The sequence below is a fragment of the Macaca thibetana genome, chromosome 7 (assembly GCF_024542745.1).
Source record: "Macaca thibetana thibetana isolate TM-01 chromosome 7, ASM2454274v1, whole genome shotgun sequence".
Taxonomy (NCBI): Eukaryota; Metazoa; Chordata; class Mammalia; order Primates; family Cercopithecidae; genus Macaca; species Macaca thibetana.
In genome coordinates, this window is record NC_065584.1 from 72229468 (window position 1) to 72248813 (window position 19346).

General features: G+C 33.6%; 2 protein-coding genes across 11 annotated transcripts in view; both read left to right on the forward strand.

Moving 5' to 3' along the window:
* The window catches only part of RALGAPA1 (Ral GTPase activating protein catalytic subunit alpha 1), a 277367-nt gene that overhangs the window by 251044 nt on the left and 6977 nt on the right, over positions 1-19346 (forward strand). For 9 of the 10 annotated variants that reach the window (XM_050798088.1, XM_050798091.1, XM_050798093.1 and 6 more), the window contains one exon: positions 15203-15327. In XM_050798088.1, the coding sequence (XP_050654045.1) occupies positions 15203-15327 (125 nt within the window). Of the gene's footprint in view, positions 1-15202; positions 15328-15897; positions 15931-19346 lie in introns of those variants that run through there. The other variant, XM_050798089.1, reaches the window with a different exon arrangement.
* Positions 1-19346, forward strand: part of NFKBIA (NFKB inhibitor alpha) — a 327260-nt gene that overhangs the window by 165982 nt on the left and 141932 nt on the right. The gene's annotated exons all lie outside the window — the stretch shown is intronic.

Consider the following 19346-nt stretch of genomic DNA (forward strand, 5'->3'; position numbering starts at 1 on the left):
TATAAGTATAATATTCTGAAATATACAGTATGGGGGATATTATATAATTAAATGGCATTTTAAAAGAATACTTTATTCCTCGATTTAGAATATTATTTCCTCCCACAACTAGTATTATTTGATTTCTTCTAATCTGTTTAGATTTGACTTTTCCTTAAATACCAGAATTGGGTTTCTATTTAACTTGATCAGGCAGATTACCAGAAGTCAGTGATTATTCTTCAATTACTCACAGTTTATTATCCCTCAAGCTCTACTACTCAAATGTACAGTACCTGTTGCAAAGTAGGAGAGCCAAAACTAAGTGGAATGGAATTGATTGGTTCTGCTAATGCAGTTGCCTTTCGTTATGATAAAACACTATAAAACCTCTTGGGGGGGGGGTCTGTCAGTATTGTTGCCATTTCACATTAGAAGAAAATGAGTTTATTGAGAAACTATATAATTTTATGTATCTACTGTCTTTTGTAGATTATTTCCTCAGAAGATAACATCAATAAGTACGGGTTATCCTTAATTTAATGTGTAAAAAGAGGATAATAGTACCAAATTCAAGATGATGTAAGGATTAAGTAAAATTATCCACATGAAGCACTAGGTAACCTATCTGTCATGTAGCAAGAGTTCAGAAAATGGTAGCTACATGGGAGTTAATGATGCTATCATTATTATTGTCTACATTGACACTTGGGATATTCTTCTAAAATGCAAACCTTAGTACAGACAGTCCCCAGTTTAGGATGGTTCAGCTTTATGATGGTACAATTTCTATTTCAGTGGAAATCGTACTTAGAATTTTGAATTTTGATTCAAAATTCAGGAGAATTGCTTGAATCTGGGAAGCAGAGGTTGCACTGAGCCAAGATCATACCATTGCACTCCAGCCTGGGTGACAAGAGTGAAACTCCGTCTCAAAAAAATATAGGCTTTGCATTAGATGATTTTGCCCAACTGTAGGCTATTGTAAGTATTCCAGGCACATTTAAAGTAGGCTGTAAGGTTATATCTTATAACTCGGGTAAGTTATAATGTTCAGTAAGTTAGGTGTATTAAATGCATTTTCAATTTATGATGAGTATTTTGGGATGTAACCCCATCGTAAGTCAAGAAACATCTGTATACTAAAAGACTTATGATGGCTCTTAACTGCTTGTTGAAACAAGTCTAAATTTTTTGATGACCTGGAAGCAATTATTTTTACCTTACCCTCCCTACCCTTACATTTCTCACTGTAGTTTTGTCAAATATACCTGTACTCCTCCCCAGCTCCATCCCCCATCTTTATCCTCATCTCCTACCACACTGATGCCCAGGGCACACTATGTGTCCAGCTAAGTTATATTCATTATTCCCGAATGCGCTTCTTTTTCAGGCCCATGTTGTTACCCCAATAATGCCCATCTCTACTTTTTCTACCTAACATACTCATTATTCATGACCCAAATATCCTTTGTTTTTTTTTTAAAAAAAAAAAAAAAAAAACTCCTTTACTATGCAAAACTATTGTTTACACTGCCTCAAAACATTTTGTTATAGTACTTACTGTATGTGTACATATTATCAAGTCTTACTTATCCTTGTTTCACTAACTTCAAGCACAGTGCCTAGCCTATGGTAGATGGCTAGTAATTTATTGTAATAGAACAAGGTGGATGTATTTATTATCTATATTTTTGAAGTTTATATTTAGCAGGGATTCTTTTTTTTTTTTTTTTTTTTTTTTGAGACGGAGTCTCTCTCTATTGCCCAGGCTGGAGTGCAGTGGCACGATCTCAGCTCACTGCAAGCTCCACCTCCTGGATTCAAGCAATTCTCCTGCCTCAGCCTCCCAAGTAGCTGGGACTACAGGCACATGCCACCACGCCCAGCTAATTTTTGTATTTTTAGTAGAGATGGGATTTCACCGTGTTAGCCAGGATGATCCCGATCTCCTGACCTCGTGATCCGCCTGCCTTGGCCTCCCAAAGTGGTGGAATTATAGGCGTGAGCCACCACGACCAGCCATGGATTCTTTTAAGAATGAAAAACCCCCAAATATTTTTTGTAGTAACTTATAGTTTGTGATTTGTATTAGACTAGACTACAACTCTTAAGAGTTTGCTGGGTAGGTAAGAAGAGGAAACCTAGGATCAGTGAAAATTGCCTCTTATACATGAATAAGCCAGACTAGCACACATACAAGGGTTTTTTATTTTGACTACTTAATCAGTAGTATATTTTTATTAGAGACCATTATCGTTTACTGAAGATAATTTTCAGACATCATTAATGAGGGTTTTCACTTCATTTGGGGTTGGGAGATCTCTTAGGGAGAAAAATGAGCTAAGACACCTCTGACTTGATGGCAGTGGCAGATGGCTTGGGGAGGATACATCTTGGTGTCCCCTCCAAGAAGGAGGCAGCATGAGGCTGAGCCCTGAAGGCTCACACTTCCTGCTGTAAGGCAAGGAAAGTGGTAGCAACAGGAGAGCAGTAGCGGGAAGCCATGGGAGTCTGGATACTGATAAGGTTTCCGATTTTGCTGCTTTAACATTTGTACCACCTATGTTAGTGAGTCCATTAGGATCTCTTAAAATTTTGTGCCATTTGTTCTTCATGCTTTCCATGAACGTCTTACATATCATGGACAAATTGATTAGTTGTTAAATTGATTAGTTGTTAAGTCAAATTGATTGTTAAATCAACTAAGATGTATAGTTATGGTCATTCTCTTCAAAAGAAGAAAAGATAATTCTTCAAATAAAATGTCTCACCAGCTAAGTGATCCAAGTTTTGTGGTCTTTGAAATGCTCACAGCCATTGTGCTACTGGTAGTAACCATTGTAGTAGGATCGCTCCAAGAGCAGACAAACATTCTTCTTTACCTAACAATCTGCTCCATAATTGGAGGATTTAAATCTCCTGTATTCAGCCAGCCGCGATGGCTCACACCTGTAGTACCAGCACTTTGGGAGGTCAAGGCGAGCAGATCACTTGAGGCCGGGAGTTCAAGACAAGCCTGGGCTATATAGTGAAGCCCCGTCTCTACTAAAAATACGAAAAATTGGCCAGGCATGATGGCACACGCCTGTAATCCCAGCTACTCAGGAGGCTTGAGACATGAGAATTGCTTGAACCCAGAGGTTGCAGTGAGCCCAGATTACGCCACTGTACTCCAGCCTGGGCAGCAGAGTAAGACTCTGTCTCCAAAACAACAACAAAAAAAAACTCCTGTATTAAAGACTGGCATTACAATTAAAGAACTTTTTGCTGTGCTTACACATCCCCTTGTCATGGGTTTTGCTGCCAAGTCTTGTAGTCTTTGTAGTCTGTGTATACAGAGTAATTATTTAAACAGGGGCCTCATATGTGTGCCACACTTCTCCAGTGACGCTAGTATATTTTTGATTATGTCAGTTTTAATTTATTTAGCTATTCTTTTCAAAATGGCAGTATATGCCTGTTGATTATGTTACTCTGTGTGTGTGTGGTTTTTTTTGTTTTTTTGTTTTTTTGTTTTTTGTTTTGAGACAGAGTTTTGCTCTTTCACCCAGGCTGGAGTGCCATCTCGGCTCACTGCAACCTCCAGCTTCCAGTTTCAAGTGATCCTCCTGCCTCAGCCTCCCAAGTAGCTGGGATTACAGGTGCCTGCCACCACACCCAGCTAATTAATTTCGTATTTTTAGTAGTGACAGGGTTTCACCATGTTGGCCAGGCTGGTCTCAAACTCCTGACCTCATGATCCACCTGCCTTGGCCTCCCAAAGTGCTGGGATTACAGGTGTGAGCCACCGCGCCCTGCCAATGTTACTGTATTTCAAAGGTACTGCATACCTGTAAAGATGGTAGTTTTGGTGTAGCAAATCCATGTCCTTTCAAAAAGCAATAAATGTGAATCTCTGATATGTAATAACTTTGTGATAATAGTAAAGAAGGTTTATTCTGTCTGAAAATAGCATTGTCTCTTAATGGTCTCTAGAGACAGTCTTTAAGGTTTTACTACTATTGACCAATAACAGTTAAACTGTGGGAGCTCACCAAAATGGCTTCATTACATGGCCAACTTCTATTTCGGTTAATGTTGTTTTAATTCTAGAGATATTTTCAATTTTTATCTTCTACCAAGAACTTAATGCACTAATGATAAACTTAAGCAATTTGGGGTTATTCAGCAATAGTGATATAGACCAAGTAGGATGGTAAAGGTGATTAATTTTAAGTGGGAGAGGATAGTAGGGTGAGAGAATGGGATAGAAATTAGAGGAATGGCTTTACTATGGAAGAATTCTGCTAATATTTCAAAGACACATGGGACTTTTCTAGGCAGATATGGTCAGGGAAGAGTTTTTAGGGGTAAGAAGTGGGCATGGAGGCATAAAAGTATGATATGGTCAAGAGATAAAAGGTGTTCAGTACTGCTGGATGATATAAAGGGAAGAGCAGTAGCAGATAAAGATCAAGAAGTAGGTCAAAACCAGATAATATAGTCAAGCAGAAAGAAAATCAACATAAATATGGTTTTCTAATGCTACTGATTATTTTATGGCAGCCAGTGTCTAAGGTAACAGTTCCTTCTGCTTTTGTGTGTTTTTTACCTGTTGACTAGCAAAAGTTACAGCTTGAATTTCTTATTTTTCATTTTCTAGCAGAGCCTTTCCAAAATGTTTATTGATCATTATTTTCATAAAGTCTTTTTTATGATAATTAGTTAAGCAATAATTGCCAGGCTAATAGCCAGTATTGCATTTTCTCAATGAGACTAAAAAGGTCTCTAAATGTTTGATAATATTTGTACATATGTATCATTTTTAAAAGTGCGTCTGAGATTTTCATATTTCTTATGATAGATTCATAATAGACTCTTCATTCTTGCACAACAGTCCTTTACACTTTTCCTATGAGATACTTTTATACAATTATTGAGTTTTTACACATTATTACACTTTCACACATTATTGATGAATAAAGTGCTTTTGTCCTAGTCTTATAATACATTGGCTTCATGGCAACAACAACAAAAATACCAAAAGAAAACATTACCACCATCTTATCTGTTTTGCCAAATTTAGTGTAGCAGTGTGGTCCACATATGCCAATCCGGACAGTTGGGTCATATCACAGTGCAAGAGAAGAAAGAACTCCATCAGGGCATAGACAAACTACAGTATTCCCTAAAAACAACCAAACTTGAAGTTTACTTCTATCTTTATCAGCTTCTCACCTGTGCTGGAAGAGGGTTTTGGTTTTTTTTTTTTTTTTCTGTATTAAAACCCTATGATGTTGCAGTTAGTGATGACTGTGCACTGCTTCACTCACATTATTGTTCACCACACCTACTACATAATGTACAAGTTTTATTCTACTCTTTGTTTAAATATGAAAATAACTGTAGATTCGGATGCTATTTGGGAATTTCAAAGAGCAAAGAAAAAAGGATGTAAAGCTGAAATTAGTCTTTAAACATGTTTGACATAGGAACTGAAGTGCTTTTCATTCATTCTTTTCATTGACTAAACATAGGCCTTTCGATATTAAATTTTTAATAACAATAATGGAATTTAAATTAAACTATAGGTCACAAATCTATCCATTTTCTTCTAACTGCTATTCCTCTCAAACACTAGAATACAGCCTATTTAAATCTTAACTTTTGCTTGCCAAACCACTGTTACCGTCCATCTGTTCATGCCAATTGTAAAGAAGGTTCAGTTTTTAGTGAAGCTTTGCATTTCACATAAGGTATGTGAAGTGAAATTTCACAAGGGACATGATGGATCCTGATTCTTAGTGATAAACCTTTGGGGCCATCAGGGTTGGCATATGGTCCAGTATGATATGAAGGCTTGGGTTCCCTGGCTTCACTTCTTTGGCGTGAAGCTGATAAAACCTGGCTCTTGAGTATTATTTCACTGGACACCAATCATGGGCAGCAGGAACTGCCCATTTAACTCTCTGTGGGAAGGAAGCCCAGAGAGCATTCACAATGGTACCATTGTCGAGTTGCAAACTGCTCTGAACAGCTTGACAGCACTAGGGAGGAGGGGAAAGAGTTGCTTTACTAATTGCTGTTCAGAAAAGAAGCAAAAATAGCTGTTGCAGAACTGATGTTTCTACATTTACTTAGTCTCTTGATAAAAATGTTGACTTTTATTTAGCACGTAGCTACTATCAAAAAAGAAGGCAAATGAATATAAGCAACCACCTGTAGTAATTCCTTATTAACATGCCATTATCTGTTTTTAGCCCATTAGATTATTGCAGAGCAAAAGTCAGTTTTGCCTTATTTTTTTTATTAGATGAAAATAAGGAACTTTTTATCTTCATAAGAATTTAATTGAGGTGAAGTGGATAAAATCATCACAATTCACATGTCAGATAAGGTTATAAATTTGGTTTAATTTACTTTTTGCTTTTTAGGATTCCCAAATACCATCTGAATACATATAAACGATATTAGTATAGAAATGTAAACTAAATTTCTGCGTAACACAAGTGCTAAAATAATCCACTAAAGATAAATTAGTGAGCATATCTTAAGGTTAAATGCCGGATTTATCATTTAAATGAGTAGCTCATAACTATTTCAGTCGTGTATGATTATCTCACTCACTGAATTCCCTCTGGTTGGATTTTTTTAAATGTGCAGGTTGTTTCCTTTTCTATGAAATATTGTATGCCCTGATATTTATATAAATACTTCTCTTGGACTTTCTGTTTTCTTCTAGTCAGCTTTATCAGCAAACAGTTGGGTAGTTCTGTTGCAAAGAAACAATGATCTACAACCTGAAAAAAAAATTAATGCTTATTTTCAGACTCCAGGGATTCTGACCCCCATAGATGATTCTTTCTTTTCAGCTGAAATGAAGTTGACTAAATTATATTGCAGCATTATAATTTATGCAGCATGTTCTTAAATAGGATAAGGAAGAGGTATTTTAAGAAACCTTTTAAATCTGTAAATTTTTTTAATGGGATGCTCTTGCTAGATTTGGGGAAATTCAAGTGCATGTTTTGTAAAATCAGTAAATCTGTAAAATTTACTAGTATTTCATATCCTGTGTTCTCTTAAGTAATTTTAGTAAATGGGCACCAGTGCAGTATTTCAAAAACAGTAATTCATTGAATGCCCATTCTTCCTTTTACTGCAGAATAGATTGTATTTAAGTCAAGATTAATGGATAGATTTTGATGTTAAAGTCCAGTTCTAAGCCTATCATTCCCTGGGGGCATATAGTGCATTAGTTTAAGCCAATGTACTGCTTATCATAGATTCTATGACACTGTCTTAAATGACAGTTTACTGTACTTTGTTTCTACTTACTATGATAATAAAATCACTTTTTTTTGTATTCCCAATAATTATAGCACTTAAATAAAATCTTAATTAAATTAGTGCACATTTAGGTAGAGATAACACTTAAGTAATTGTACACTGTAAAATTTCACTTATTTGGTTTTTTGTTTTTTGTTTTTTTTTCCTTTTTGCAGTCTTCTGACAGGGTCCAAGTAGATCTTTCCAAGAATGAGAGGACATTATAATTTCATTAAATGAGAGAAAATATTATAATTTCACTAAATTTGAAATCCAGATAACCTAGTTTTTGTTTTGCTTCATACAACTTTCATGAAAGTAGAATAAATATATATATATACACACACACACACACGCACACACACATATTGGATAATCATATTAGTGCTTTTTGAAACCCACCAATGATTATTGGATTATTAAATCAGGAAGGATTTTCAGAGCCTTTAGGTGGGTTTAAATTTTTAAGCCTATTTATTTAAGGTTAATCTTTTTAAATGTATTTACACAAACTTTGGTGGAATTGGGCTTATCAACTTTTTACTTAATGTTTTCATTTAGTAATTGACTGATTTATGAGCAATTATATGTGGTCCAAATTTTATTCAACTCCAGCTTTCAATAATAGGGCTATCCTCACACTGCCTTAGCACCTGTTATGGATTTTGAGTCATCTGGCAGCCCATGGGACTTAGATAAAGAAGTACCAGGTGTCCTGCCTGTCTCCTAATTGAGACGCAGTGAAAACAATATAGACTTGGCAATATGGTTAAAAGGATGGATTAAAGCCCAGCTTTGTCTGCTCTGACAAATCACAGCTTTTCCTTCATCGTGTAGATAGTATCAACTACTAAAGAATTTCATGAATATAAGGCATCTTAAAAATAGACAATAATTTGTCATAACCTGTTGCAGACTTTCAGAAGAATTTTTATTAACATAGTATAAGCAATTTTAATAACAAGATTCATGCAGTTTGTTTAGGGGAATTTTATTTTTTACTACATGTGAACTAGACTGCATGTTTCTGGAAGAAATTAGAGTAGGAAAGAAATGGAGTATCTTTCCCTCTGCCAGATCTTAATTTATCAGATCTTGCTTTATAAGGTAAGCAGTATAGTTTGCTTTCATCTTATAAATGAACAGTGTATATTAGTCCATGAGATACTAATTACCCTGTGTATTTCGGAAAATTTTCTACTTTACTACCGATAATAACCATGAGATCCTTGAGATGTACTTGCAAAATGTATCTACCCATATGCTATGTCTCAAAAAAATTCTTATTTTTCATTCTTTTTTCAAGACCCTGTGTAATGATATTGCGTCAGAATGTTTAAAGATATTTCAAGGCCTTTTAAAACTGAAGTGCCAAATGTGGTTTGTTTTCAAATTTTTATTTTAGAATATGCAAGGGGTTTTACTGTGTAAATAGTCACTAATATATAGTAAACTATAGTATAGCAAATAGTATTTTACTCTACTAATATGTAAACAAACATCTTTCAAAAATTGCCAGTCTTAGAATTTAAGCTAATATTCATTATTTTGAGATAACTAAAAGGCCTAATATACCTTTACTTTTTCACCACACAACACCCAGGTCATTGAGACTGGATGTAGAGAGCGCATTGGACTATTAATTAAAAGACCAAGATTCTAGTCCCAGCTCTATCCATCAGCAGCTTTGTTTATCCAAGCAAATCTCTGTACTCTCCATTCAGGCAAGCCTTATTGCTGCCCATAAACATTAGTAAAATAAACTAATTTTACCAAGCTTCCTGAAAATAATGTTGATGGATGTATCTTTCCTCTAGTTCAAACTGTCCTAAATATTCTCAATAAATGATGCCTTGTCTTGGGATAACCTCTTTCAAGGTGGCCTTTTTAAAAACCTAAATATTTAACATTTTTCAAGTGTTATTCTTCAAGGGTATTATTACTTCTATTCTTACGGTATACAGAGCAGTTTTGGAAATCTGCCTAAAATGATTTGAAATTACACTTCATTTAATTTTCCCTGTAAAGATTTTCTTATTCTTCCCTTTTTTCCCTTCTCTATAAATGGCCACTTAAGCAAATAGAATTAGTTTGACTAAATTTATTGTCTCATACCATTGCAGAATTTATGAAAAAATTTTAAACTTTAAAAAAATTATCACAACAATGGGGGAAATGTTTGTTTCAATGCTAAATTATGAGTTATAATTACATTGCCTAAAGAAAAAAATCTTTATGAGGATTTAAAGAAGTAATTATCAATTTTCTTTTAATGTAATACTTTACATATTTATACATTGTGCTTTATTTACCTTTTTTTTTGGTTCCAGAGAGGGCCAGCAAGATCAAGGGGCATGGTAGGAACCAAAATCTTTCTCACAAGAAAGATTCAAACTCTAAATCCATTTCTAGGAAAGTTCCAACTATATTTGCCCCAAAAAGGTTTGCCTTTACAGAGCCATATGGGGATTAGAGGAAAGGGGCTGTCAGCATAACAGACATCTCCTAATCCACTATCGAACCAACTTTATTCATTCCTTCTAGAAGATATGAACAGTCATTGAATACTACCAGGCCCTGTGTTGGGTGTTGAAGACATAAAGGTAAGAAGACAAGGTCTCTCTCCCTGTGGCATTGGTCTCACCACTAGCCTGTAACCACAAAATGGACAATTAAAATATCAATAACATAAGTAGAATGTCTGGATTACTAGTCTCTAGAGTGAAGAAGTAACATTGAAGAACCACCAAATCTGCCCCCCGAGAACTGGGGACAAAAACTATTTCTTAAGAAAGTGTATTTAGTAGACGAACAAGCCTAAGAGCTCTCTAAGGGGGGCCTGGCAGGTGGGTGATTTGCAGCAATCTTCAAGATGTATGATGTAGAAACTCACCATAGCCAATTTCAGGCTATCAACCTAAAAACTTCATGAGTATTGAATAATTTACTCTAATCTGCTCTACTTAAGTAGTACTCAGATTTCAGCTACTTTAAGTTACAACTCAAATATGACTTAAGTTGCACTCTCCAAAAAAAATTTTTAAATCAGTAGGCACCATTTCTAAGTAATTATTGGAATGCTCCCTCTTCCTATGCTTACTATTCTTGGAATCTTCTGTCTAGAGAAGGGAGATAAAATTCCTAAGTGCTGAAACCACAAAGAAGCTATAGAAATATATGAGTGTGGGGAAGTGCTTACTAAATTAAGAATTTCAGAATGGGCCTTAAATTCCTGAGACTATGCCATTGAGCACAGATATAAACACTTTATACTTGTCTTTATTTTAAAATGAGCCAATCGTTTTTTTCTTGTTTAGGAAATAAAACATGAAACCTGAACTTGAAAGGAAAATAAGCAATTATACAGATCTTTGACATCTGCTTACAAGTTGTAATTTTTATAATTCCTTTTTGTGAAAATTACACCTTATATTCATTATTGTGTATAACGTATGTATACACACATATATATACACACACATTTCCATTTCTTTCAGACTAGTCACAAATTAGATTTGAACTGAATGTTTATACAGCCTACTGGTTGTGTCATGGAATTACAAAACTGAAAGCTTTCCCTTTTCTAACACTACGAGCAGTTCAGAATTACAGATTAGTAAAATTATTGTGGAGAATGAAAAGTGTTGCTTCTTTAAAGCCAAATCTACCTTTATCTATTCCTCTATGTGTTAATAAAGTTGAAATACTTGATACTGCATAACCTTCTGCAGTATCTTTTGTCCTTTTCCCCCATGAGAAATCAGTTTCTTTGCATCAGAATAAGTCAAAAGTCCCTCTCTCTGTACATGCCACAAACAAGAAATATTAGTCGTATTATCAAAGAGTTCTTGCACATGAATACAGGTATATTTCTTAAATTGACATCAAAAATTGTCCTCCTAGAGACAGCACCTGCTATTTACAAAGATGTGAGCCAAAGGTCAAAATAAACTATTTCAGGACAGGTGTCCAGGCACTTTGTGTTACCCTGTATTTGTATCCTTTATCTTCAACACCCTATGAAGTGAGCAGGTGATGGTATCCTTGTTTAACTTACAGATGTATCCCCATTTAACATACAGATAAATTATGGCACAGAAAATTTATGCTTATCTTTCCAGGATCAGTCTGAAATTGAACCCAGTTTCTTAATAGCTGGTCTTGAAGCTTAAAATCAAGAGTAATAACCTAAAATATGTAATGATGTTAACTTAATGAATTACAGATTAGATTTAAACTTACTTCTTTACACTATAGATGTTTTGTTCCCTTATTTTTAGAATAGTAATATTCCTTCCCCCCTTTATTCCTTTTGTAGAAAGCGAAAGGAGGATTAGTGGATAATTACTGCTGTGATTGCAGCACCTGTGTGTTTTTTTTTATTTTTATTTTTTGATTGGCTAGTTCTGTATTAAAGAGCTAAAAGTGTCCCTCATCACATGGTTTTTATTAGCTAATTTTGGCTTGAGTTGTTTTAAATTTACAACCAAAATCTGCTTACTTCAACTTAGATTTGTACTTTAAATTTTTGTTCTGAATTTCTTTGTTTACCTTCACCTTTTTATCATCCTACCCATTTCAGTTTTTTAATTTCAATGCCAGTGGCAACGTGCACTCACCATATAAAACTATAGCTTAAGTTGTCCTGTTGTTGCCAGCTGTGGAGTTTGTGTGCCACTCAATGTATATGTACTAATGACTCTTCCCTAGAGAGAGGCCTTTTATGGAATAAGTGTCTAACCTATTATAATGAGATATAGGAATTAACTACTTTGGATGATTACAATTGCAGATTCTAACAGCACTGTTTGGAACTTTAATCATCTCAATCACAAAAAGCACCTCGTTGTGGACCCAGGACTGTGGTTTAAGTGCTTAGAGTTTATTATATTTCCTTAATACATGTTTTTGGAAGTAAAAAAAAAAAAAAAAAAAAAAAAAAAAAAGGGGGGGGGATGGTTTTAGTGGGGGAAGATGTATGTCCTGTAGATTGGGTTGGCTTGTTTTCATGTTGTTATTTATTAATTTTGCTACATCAAACTGGGAAACTTATAAAGATCATTTAGCTTTTAGAATGTGATTTACCTTAGATATAATTATTTTACCAAGCTAACAGTGTTTCCTGTAGATGACCCCCCAAAAAGGTAACTTACCTAGTAAGTAATGAGCACTGTAGATTTTTCATTTAAATTCAGCCGTTAATGAGTGCTTCCCTTCACTGTGCCACCTAGACTTGAACTTTTAAAAATAATTTTAGAAAGCATTGTTTTCATTAATGAGATTTATTTGATTTATTGTAAATTTCTTAAATACATTTTTTATACACAATGAATATGTTATATCTGGATAATTTTAGTTTTGTACAGCTGTGTATTAAGAGTTTTTTCCATTTTATAAGCTTCTTTTTGTATAAGGAAGTAGAATTAGTTTGCAAAATGTATTTTAGCTAGACAATCATTTTCTTGCTTTGATGAATTTACTACATTAGAAATATCCTCCCTGCTTTAGAAATATTAACATTTGCTTTCTTTCTGCCTAATTTTTATATAAACTCTAAATATAATAAGGTAAAATATTTCATTTATAGGCCCTCTGAAAGTAGAACATTTTTAAAAGCAGGTAGGTGTCTCCACCCTACTTTTCATGAAGCGTTTTACCCATTCAAGCAGACTTTTAAAAACAGCTTGTTTTGATAGCAGACTGTTCTCCTGTGGGCCTTCAGCCTTTGCTTCCTGGCAGCACCTTTGGTGCGAAAAGAGAGTGATCAATTGGAAGACTATCAGTGCCAGCATGCATAGAGTGATAAGTTAACACACCACTGGGAATTTCTAGGGCCCACCAAGATACTTCACTTCTAATGTGCTAACAAGCTCATTTTTCTACCTCTTGCCTCTTCAGTTATTTTTTTTCTCAGAAGAGCTTAGAAGTTGAGTGCATCAGGCATAATGAAAAGCTCTGTAGGAGGGAGAAGCAATAACCCCATTTTTCCCTTTTCAGCCAAATAGAAAATTAGTTTCTGGTAATACACAAAGGCCAGTATTTTTTGTACAAGGGGCACTGCTGTGAATCAAAGGACTCTATTAACTGCAGAAAATTCGGCAGCTGTGAATCTCCCCCAATGAAAAAAGTACTTTCCAACAAGTTGTGAGATATGTGGTATTATTTAGATTGTACCATCAGTTTCATCCTCTTCCATTTATAACCATATACCCCCTTTAAAAGTGTGCTATATTACTTGTTTATGTTAAGACTCAAAAATGTCTGTATTATCTTCATGTAAAATCCTTGATGCTGATCATTTTAATATGCATCTTGTCCTGTTGCTTCCCACCTCAGAAGTAAAATTCTTTTGAAGTTCATCCCCAGTATACAGAATGGAAAGTAATAGATTGCTAGGAATTGGGATTCAAGGTTATTTTCATATTTGATACATAAGATAAATTGTAATAGAAGCAGATAAATTGTAATATAAAAGCCACTTAGCAAAAGATACCACAATCAAAGTCCAAGTGCATAATGAATATAGTCTTGCCTTTAACTCTTATACTTTTTTTTTTCTCTTCTTAGTAAACTTGTAAATATAATTAACTGGCCGTGGTATCTCCCATTGAATTATTTAAAATTATCTTCCTCTCAAATTATTTTTTGGGTCTTGTAGGCTTAGTCTACAATTTCTAGAATTTTAAAACTATATAATAATAGCAATTTTTAAAAATAAGGAATTTTGAGGGGAAATATTAAAGTGGACTTTGGGGAAAAATTCAGTGGAAAAAAAAGAAGAACTGGTAGACAAATCTTTATTATCCTTATTTAAATGTCTTATGTAAAGCCTGTCAACATAGCACACTGAGTACCACAGGGAAACTTTTAAAAGTTTAAAGAAAGGTTAACTGATTTCTCAGTTCAGGAACTATACGACGTGAAGTCAGCATGTGAGTTTTTCCTGATAATTGTATGTTGCTGCCTGCTGCTCTACATTTTGACAGCCATTTCCATAGTTGCTTTCGTGAACAACAGAAATATTCTCTCTCTTTCTCGCCCTCTCTGTGCTAACAGCACAATCAGGCCTGCTGAAACAGGAAGCCTGGAGTGGGTTGTTCAAAAGCAACAACACTTCAAGGTACTGGTTGCTTGTCAATAATATCAGAGAAGAAAATGTGGTGAAAGGGAACTACAGTATTTTTCCGTCAGTGTCAGTGCCCTGGAGATGCTTTGTTAGACAGTATTTAGGAGTCCTGTGGACTCTTTGCAAATATTCCTGCTTGTTTCAGTGTTATAATTGACTAGGTATTTTTTCCCAGCATACAGATTCAGCTATGTATTTATCTTAACCACATGGAGTTATTCGAGGATTACAGCAACAGTAGTCTTCCATTCAAAATGAGAACAATTGTTGAGAAAATGCAGGGATTTTAGAAAAAGAAGATATGTAGGAATTTTTCACAATAAATCTTTACAAATGAAAAACAGAATTTTGGACATAGTATCTTAAGCAACATTACAATGTTTATTGCGTGGCTTTTGAGAGTAAATCTGCAGATGTGATTAATAAGATAAGATGAGCCTAGGCTGATAGAAATTTCAGCCTAGACTCCTGATAGAAATTGAATCCTTTCTCAAGTAAACTGTTAATTTCCTTCATTTCAGCAGTTTAGTATTATTGTAATTATTATCTAATAAATGTCTCCTTGTTAAGCTGTCATTTATAGTGGGATCATGAAGAGTAAACGTACATTAAAAACTGTATTTTTGCACTTCAAAAAGCCATACTATTAATGATACATAAGAATAATTAGTGAATAATTCTATTTATTAAGAAGTAATGGCTTAGCAATCATAGCAGTCCTTTTTGATAAGATTATTTTTCCAGTATAAGCTGCACTTAAGTTTATCCTTAACCAAAGGAAATCAGCTATGAGGAGAGAGCACGGTACCTGCAAACAATTGTCCAGCACCACTTAGAACCAACAACATTTGAAGATTTTGCAGCACAGGTTTTTTCTCCAGCTCCCTACCACCATTTACCATCTGATGCCGGTAAGATTAAAAGCAAGTATTAGTTACTTGTTATTGGAACTTGAAATGCAGTACCCTTTTGTTCTAAAAACTTGCTTGAAAAAAATTCTAATCATTGAAATATGAATTTTGTATCACTATTTAATATTTGAATTTGGCCTATAAATTTGATTTATGGTTGCTTTTACCTAAATGCAGTTCCTTAAAAGGTCAACAAACTTCATAAAAGTACATGTACCACATTTTATATGAGCTAATATTCAATGACTCTTGCATCTTCTGGAATCATTTCTGAAGTATCTGCAAAAGAAATACAAGTTAAGCATGCACTCTGAACTTTAGAAGATCAAATTTTATGGCCAAAAATATCACCCTATCATCTCTTATTTTACAGATAAAGCTAAAATAACTGGTCTAGATTTAGAAGTATTTGATATTGTAATTCATGTTATAATAATTAAAGATTGTAAGAGGGTACTGCATTTTACGATAATTTTGAAGAAATCAGTAAGAAAATAAATGACTCGTGGCCTTCCTATTCTGTAATATCTTGCACTCCTTATGATTGTTTCATTTATTTTCCCTCTTTAGATCATTAAATATCAGTTCTGTTTATCTGAAGGTAAGACAAAGTGTCAACCAAAACACCCTCTGTTCTTCTCCCATTTCCTTTTTTCAAAATTAGCAAGCTCTAAGCTTGTAACTTAAACAATGAATAAACTTAACACTGTCCAGTTCATACTAAACATTTCAGAAATTGTCACTAAATTTTTTCCAGTATTATACTGACTAACCCAGGTCTGCATGAAACACTAACATGGTTTGGGGATAAAAATAACTAATAATAGAATCCCTTGGTTGAAATTAGTTACACCTTGTTATATTGACCTTTTTTTTTTCTGTTTCTCAGCATGAAAAGTAGTACTATTGAACTGAAGTAGTGTGTCTTTGTATTTTGTGATGTGTTGCATTGTTATGGGATATCCTAACTCATCAAATGATAACTCTCTGTGTGCCTTGCACTTCACTAGGCACCTGAAATACAAAGATGACTGTTGTAATGGTATTCAAGGAAAGCAGGAAAAGAGAACATAATATGCTTGAAGTTTATCATAATAAACCTTCAAATTCTCTTTATATTAAATAAGTTTTCTTTATATTAAATAAATTCAAAAGGCACAACACTTCTTTTCTAGCCTAATTTATTTGGAAAAAAGTTACTGTAATTCTCATTTGAGATTTAGTTAGTGAAATTAAAGCTTCCATTCCTGTCATCATTAAATTGCCATTAGAAAAATAATTTTACAAAAAAATTTAGATCCCTTTCAGATAGTATAAAAGACCTATAGCAAAGAGAAAATCGTATTAGACCAGGTTGAATCCTTTGAAAGAGATAAAAAGTCTAAGATTCACTTTAATGGATTGACACTATTCAAAATTACTCAGTTTGGCATTAAAAAAGATGGTAAAAGAGAAATATTAAAAATTAATGAACAGCAAAATAACTAAGTATATCTGGCAGTTTTATTGTTTAATAATGGAGAATGTCTGATAAAATGTCAGACTATATTAAAAGAGATATAAATAACACTTGTGTATCATATAGTCAAGCTATAAATTTCACAAGTGAAAAATATTGATAATAGAACCACACTTGGGCTAACTTTCCCCCTTAAATTGATAAAGACTGTTCAGTTCTCATGTGTCGTCATTTACCAGCTGTACTGTTTCGTATTTGTCATCTTAATGTTCTCCCCATATTTTGCATGTTATCCTGCACATTTGGCCAGGTATTATGGAAGTGAGTAGTGTTCTCACTTCTGAGACATTAAAGGATGCTACAGCAGCCAAGTCAAGGTTCTGTTGGCTTCATTTTTAATGTGTCTTACAAAATTATTGTGTAAGTTGTTTAAAATAACACTTATGATTGTCTAAATAGTAGTAAAAATGTGAATTTGAACATGAACCTAATATTATGCTACAAATTTTTTTCAGTTAATTTTTAAGAGTTGTCACTGCATTTAAGAACCATTCTCTATTTTTAGTATGCACTCTAATTTTCAAAAGGGTGTTTTTGCTTGTAAATAACTTGTGCCAGTATTACTGAATACATTTCTATATAAGTTTTTGCAGACTTTAATAGTTATGACAGAAATTTTTATCAGAGTGGTTCTCAGTTCAACACAAAATAAAAATGAAATATTTATTCTTACAGTAGCAAAAACATAGAATCTGAAAAATAATCTTTTTCCAGTTATCTCAAATCTAAATTTTTCTGTCATAAATCCCATACATAGAGAGCTCCCTTTAAAGTTATATGTCAAAGTGGACAGAGAAGACATAAAATGAGCTGCATAATAGCAGTTTGGACCTGACTGCTGGTTTGCAAAAATGACATAATAGTGTAAAGTTTTTAATCTTTTTTCTAGCATAAGTATAAAATGTGTTCACCACATTGAGGAAATGGATTCATAATTGCAATTGAAAATCAACTTTAGATATCCTGTGCACACCCTGTGTATATAAAATAGTAGTAATCAATACTAATGTAGTCATTTGAAATTAAGTTTTAAAGAAATGCCAGAATGGTGATTATATTCTGTCTAACCAACCCTGTAACATAATTATATTCAGTGGAATAGTATAGAAAAATAATATTTTTCTAAGATTTCTTAATTTTGTTGAAGATTATCTAAAACCCACTTTCTGGTTAGCGGTAACGTGCATATCAACTGTGGTGACATTTAAATCCGAGAAAACATTTTTCCGTGTTACTTTCAGTATTATTAAAATAGATATGAAAGATTTTGGTGCATCATAGTTGATCCATAAATTTCATAACTGTATTTTCTCAAAATGTACTGTCTGTGGCAGTAGACTGATACTTAAGGGAAATTATTTTTATCCCTAAGGTCATTGAGGGAAATATCGTGATGTCACACTTTGTTGATCTTTCATAACTACGTTAAAATATTATTAGATTTTTCTTGTCTTTTATTTTTAAAAAATTACAGGAAAAAATCCCTTTATCTTTGTCAGGCGTGTGTGTGGAAAATATCAAAAGTTTTTAGTGACTTCTTAAAGTTTTTTCATATTTACAAACACCTCTCCTTTAATTATAAACTTTAAAATGAAATTACTGCTCTACTTGGCCAGATTACACCGTTTGTTCAATATGTACTTGTGTCTCCCAATGTTACATTGTCTTTTCAACGTCATCTTTTTTTATTTTGTAATAAAAGAAATTCTAGAATGTCAATAAGAAACAGGATCCTGTTTTGCTGAAAGTGTATAGTAAATATTAATTGGTTTAACTTTCTCAATTTCAACATTAAAAATATACTCATAATTTTTTGGAGTATTATGTCTTTACGTTACAGATTTTAGCTGTTTAACAACTAAAGGGTTGATAGGTGTTTCTCTCTGTCTTCATATATACATAGATATACATTCACAAACATATATCTATACATACATAACACTTTTTATAATTACTTTTGGAGAATATAGGCGTTCCTAAAGGAATATTATAAAATTAATAAAATTCAAATATAATTTTTATGACACCAAATTCAGAGATAATCCACAGCGACTATGAAAACCTAAGAGTAGTATGTAGTCTGCCTTCTAACCTCAGTTGTGCTGTTAATTTGCAAAATCTATCTTCCCATATGTAGATAGGATGGGATTTATGATGGTCAGATCTATTTCTTTGAATCTTTGAGTGGGATGGATCATCAAAATTTAGCCATTGCTTTAGATAACCTCTTTTAGCTCAGTGTCCTTCTTTAAAAGTTATTTAAACTACTCAGGCTTTGAAATGTTCTGAAATAAAATATTTTAGCTCCTTAGAAGATAGTTATTTTATAAGTATCTTAAATATTAGTAAGTGCCAACAGAAGAATTAGTTTCCTGCAATATATAACATAAGCTATAAATTTGTTTATTTAATAATTTGGTTTTTGTTTTCGTTTTTGTTTTTTTGAGACAGAGGCTGGAGTGCAGTGGCACAGTCTTGGCTCACTGCAACCTCCGCTTCC